Source organism: Helobdella robusta (genome assembly GCF_000326865.2).
Source record: "Helobdella robusta unplaced genomic scaffold HELROscaffold_59, whole genome shotgun sequence".
Lineage (NCBI taxonomy): Eukaryota > Metazoa > Annelida > Clitellata > Rhynchobdellida > Glossiphoniidae > Helobdella > Helobdella robusta.
Window position 1 is genome coordinate 189,237 of NW_008705322.1, and position 5,550 is coordinate 194,786.

General features: G+C 31.6%; 1 protein-coding gene across 1 annotated transcript; it reads right to left on the reverse strand.

The window, feature by feature from the left end:
- Nucleotides 1–2,947: 2,947 nt before the first annotated feature.
- HELRODRAFT_87627 (hypothetical protein) lies at nt 2,948–4,454 on the reverse strand (the record flags this gene model as incomplete). The annotated part of the gene is made up of 5 exons (XM_009028836.1): nt 2,948–3,233; nt 3,362–3,458; nt 3,711–3,875; nt 4,010–4,148; nt 4,326–4,454. The coding sequence occupies 5 exons, from the start codon at nt 4,452–4,454 to the stop codon at nt 2,948–2,950; spliced, it is 816 nt and encodes a 271-aa protein (XP_009027084.1).
- Nucleotides 4,455–5,550: the final 1,096 nt, after the last annotated feature.

Sequence of the window (5,550 nt, forward strand, 5' to 3'; positions counted from 1 at the left end):
ATTACGAACGTGTATTGACTTTACAAATGATGATGGTAACGATTATATGACTGTGATTAATATTATTATTATTATCAGTAGTAGTAGTAGTAGTGGTAGCAGCAGCAGCAGTAGCAGTAGTAGGAGTAGTAGTAGCAGTAGTAGGAGTAGTAGTAGTATTGGTGGTGATGATGGTAGTGTTGGTAGCATTGATAAAGTTAATGAGTAATAGTGAAATTAGTATTTACAATTTTACTGTTTGAAAATATTATACTCTGGTATTCTAAAAGTAGTAGTATCTGTAATAATAATAATAATAACAATAATAAAATAATTAATACGATAATAATTATGATAGATGATGATGTTTCCGGTAGTGGTGATGATGAAGAGACGGTTAATTATGGCGATGATGGTGATTAACTTACATTTTCGTCGCTTGTTTTTTGTTCATTTTTAAATATGCAAATAAAAAGGCGATAAAAATAATAATTTTAAACAATATTTTACATATTTATCTGTTTTATAAGTATTAATTCCTACTAAAATTTGCAACTTTCGCCAGAAATTTGTTGAAATTTTCGATAAACTTCACATCAAACTTCTTAATTTATCATAAGGTTGACCATTTTAAATCTAAGAACCATTGGTAGAGGTTTAAATAAATTATTCTCACCGGCCAATCAGAAATGAAAAAGGCGGAGTCAAATGTAAAAATTGTCCAATAGGAGCTCTGTGAATAAAAATTCGTGAAGCCATTGGTTCGTTTTTAACCTGAAATAAAATAATTTTTTCTTAAATATGGGGTATTATTCTACAATAAAAAAAACGAAAATGATAGCAAAAAAATTTGTAACCACCATTACCATGATCATCATCATCAACAACAACAAGAAAACAACAACAACTACTACTACAACCAAATTTATAATCCCATCATCATCATCGTTGTTATCAACGTCATCATCATCATCATCCTAAACGATATTGTTAACATCAAAATCATCATTATTATCACAACAGCAACCTTCATAATAATCATCATCATCAGCAGCAGCAGCAGCAGCTTCAACAGGAGAATGACGGGGTGAGAGAGATGAGTTAGGATGCGATCATGAGGTCACGCACTTCAAACTATGCGACTCTTTGATGATGATGGTGGTGGTGATTATGATTCTCATCGCCATCATCATCATCATCGTTATTTTCACCATCATCATCGTCTTCATGAGTATAAAATTTTTAAGCGTAACAATACAATAGAGCGAGTTTGTAACACGTTGGGATCAATAAAATATGTTACACACTGAAAAAACACTTTTTTATATATAGAATAATAATAATAATAGCATTATAGAATAATAATAATATAAATAATAACAAAAACAGTGGACAGATGTCCAGCAATTATTTGCACTGCTTGGCTATCTCAGTAATTCTCAGCCGACAACTTTAATTGACCTTATATAAATGTTTTGTATGTACGTATGTGTATGTATGCGTGTGTGAATGTGCGTGTAGATTCGTGTGTATGTATGCATGCATGCACGTCACGTATTTGTATGTATATGTAAGAACATGTAGGGTGTGTGTCATTATATACGTATGTAATGTGAGTGTACGCTTCGTGTTGGCGTGTGTACATTTTCGGATACGTATGCATGCATGTGTGTGTATGATTGTCTGTATGATTTCTCGTGTCTTTGTCATGTTACTCGCAAGTTTGTACATATTCCGATAATTTTTTAAAACAAAAAATATACTAACCTTGTAACAACAAACGAAGATTGATCTATTGAAGTATTAACATAAACACACACACGAAGTATAAACACACACACACACGCAGGCACACACACACACACGCAGGCACACACACACACGCACACTCACCCAAGAACAAAACAGAACAGAGACAAAAGAACATCACCTCATCCACTAAAGAATAGAAGATTTCAAACGATGTCGACAATCTAAATTGATATCTCTGACAAGACATCATCCAATCTCAACACACATGCACGTGCATACACACACACACGAACACACACAGACATCCACACCCGCACATACACATCAAATCCACACACTCACACACATAAACACAAACAATCAAACAAAAACGTACGAACACACGCATAGACGTATACACACAAGCATACGTATTCATAGTGGAGAGGCACTGAACAGGCTCGGCCAAAGTTTGACATTCGGCTTTGGCCATTTTTAAAGACCGAATAGTACGATCCCCATTTGAATTAATTTAAATTAACATACTTTTTGACTTCCAAAACAAGAATCGCAAATAGCGAAAAAAAAACAATAATGCCAATAGCATCAAATCAAACGCTAACGTAAGTTACATTAAGAACATAAATTCATAATAATAACTGAAATAATAAAAACTATAATTAATTATTAATAATAAAAATAACAATAACAACAGTGCAAACGATAATAAAACAATGTTGAGTGAACATGTGATGGAATGCAGCCTCCAATTCATACGTATGTATGTGTGTGTATGTAAGTAAAACCATCCATTCATTCTTCATAAGTAAGTCACTACTAGCACAATTTATATGCTGTCAACTATGAGAAGATTATCAGATGTACACTAACACACAAACACACATGAACAAACATACAAACAGATGCAAGTTATTATAATTAAATAACTAACAATGGAATATAGGATATATTTAAAGATACAACGTTCAAATAGCTAACGTTTAAAATTTCATTACAAAACAATTAACAAACTAATTCGTCAAATAAAAATATACACGTACATACATGTAGAAAAAAACAGATGAATGAAACAACCAACCAAACAACAACTAATGAAAGGCACACCTGGCAACCAATTAACCAACCAACCAAAATCAACCATACAACTAACCAACCAACAATCAACCAAACAATCAATCAATTAACCAATTAATCAACCAATCAATCAATAGCAAGCCTACAGCTCATTGCTGCTACTGTTGGCATCATCATTGTTTCTAACAATCTTACTATCGAGACTCTCACGATATTTGGCATTTATAATGTTCAAAATATTCTGCCTAATCTTCAGTTGGTGCTTCTTCTTGTCACTCAACTTTCCAGCCAACAGCTTCGACACCCGACTTATTTCTTTCATAAGAAAGTTGACATCTGAATCAAGCTTTGACATGAGTTTGACATACATTTCAGCCTGCTCGAAGTTACTCTTGTGTTTCTCTTTTGTTAACTCTTCTTCAGCTAATCTGAAGAGGAAAATTATCAAAAATCAATTTCATTTTTATTAAAATGTACAATAGGAGCTAATATTTTGGAAAATTTTTATTATGAAATACGTTGAAAGATTTTGAAATAAAGAAAGATGTGTGTTAACTTGATGATGGAAGCTCTACTTTCTTGAGGTTCTTTAAAGAACCTCACTACAAGATCCTCAAACTCTTTTATTGAACCTGGCCCTCCTAACCAAAGACCTAATTTTCAATTTTAAAAAACATCTACTAGAGTTTAAAAATTTAATTCAATGAGCACTATGACAATCATCACAAAACACATCACAGTCATCATCAACAGAAACAGCAGCAGCAGCAACACTGAGAGAGATGAGATGCAGGTATGGTTTGGAAGAGAGACTGGGAGAACTCACAGAGAGATTGATGGAGGTGGTAAAAGTGTTAAAGTCAGTTGTTGGAGTGTTGAATGGCCAATGAGCAACAACAACTGACCCGACTCTTTGACAAGAAAGTCAAGAATTTCCTCAGCTTTCTCTTCATCTCCCTTGAATGGAATCGGATCCTTAGCGTTTTTTAAGAAGAGTCGATATTCAGGGAAGTCATCCTTGTTGATGTTGTACCTCTGTTTCAAATCATCATTGTCCTTCTCACCATAATCTTTCGAAAGGTAAATGAACAACTTTAATGAATTCATAAAACGAAGATAGATCACTATTTGAAAGAATATTAAGATACATATTTTTCAAATATTCCAAATAGGAAAATTTCAATGTTTAGATAAAAATGACAACCTTTAATATTAACTTCGGCTACGAGCAGGTCAGGCTGTCCAATGGAACTTTCTGCCACCTTCTTGTACTGATCCTGTTTGTGGCCATATGGATAGGCAGTGTCAAATTTTACTAGAACTGTCTTAAACTTCCCCAGAATCTAATTAAATTTAAATTTATTAAATTTAAAAATTAATAGAAAAATATGTAAAAAAGAATAATTTTAATATGAATATTCACCCACAAATTGCTTTATATTATTTAAATTAAATCTTCCAGATTGGGATCGCAACCGGCTTTTACAATTTATTAAAATTGAAAACTTAAGAAAACTTACCTTGTCGAATGTTCCAGAATTTAAAGTGACAGCTCCGTTGACATCGTCGGCCAGTGCAAACAACGCTGACGTGCTAATCAGGATTAGTGCAAAAACAAACAAATGGTTGAACGTTTTATTTTCTGCCATTTCGATTGAAAATGTAAACAAAAATCAACTTTTCATCCAACAACGGTTAAAAAATCCTGGACAACAATTTTGTAAAAACGAACTTTTGCTACGAAAGGCGTGTACCAATCAGAAACGACCTGTCAGGGATGGGCATAAACATTTTTTGTACAAATCTTAGACATTCCATAAGTTAATTGTATAAGATAGTAAACAAATTTAAAAATTGTAAATAATTTTTCCTAAATTTTATAAAAAATTTGTTTGTTGAAAGCAAAACCCTGCAACACATACGTAAGAATATTGTTTAAATTTAAAAATTTGCAAACATCCGTATAAATTTAAACAAATAGGGTATATATGAAAACAAAAATACTAGCTATATAAATGCATAAGAGCACATACACAAATATATATATTAATATAATCATATTACAGACATGTTTTTTAAATAATTCCACAGAACTAAAAATTTAAAATGATAACAGAATGTATGAATGATTCATTGCATTATTATTGTTATATAATTGACAGACCTAAATATGTGTATATAGTATATATTTATAAATATACATGGGTATGTATAAATAGAATTTGATTAGATGCATCTGGCGAAATATATTTAGGTAGATAGTTGCGTAGATGCAAATGATTTGATTTTTTTAAAACATTTGTTTAATATTCATAGTCTTTGAGTTGATATTTAGTTTTTTTGTTTTTTATACATTTTTTTCTGATTTATTTGAATTTATTTTTCATATATTATTTCATTTAATTATAATAAAAATTTAAAAAAAAGTACGTCAAGAAATATTCAATGAAGTTAGTCATGTAATTAATTGATGTTAGTTATGATCATTATCATCATCACCACCACCACAATCACCATCATCACCACCATCATTATCATCATAATCATCATCATCACCACCATCATCGCCACCATCATCATCACCACCACCATCATCACCACCATCATCGTCATCAGTACCATCGCGGACATCGTGAAGAGTCTTCAAATTTAATTAAATGTCCAATCAGAATATATAATTAATTCTGGCTTCTCTCGTTATGTAGTTTATTATTACATTTATTATTTTTATTATTTTTAGTAGTA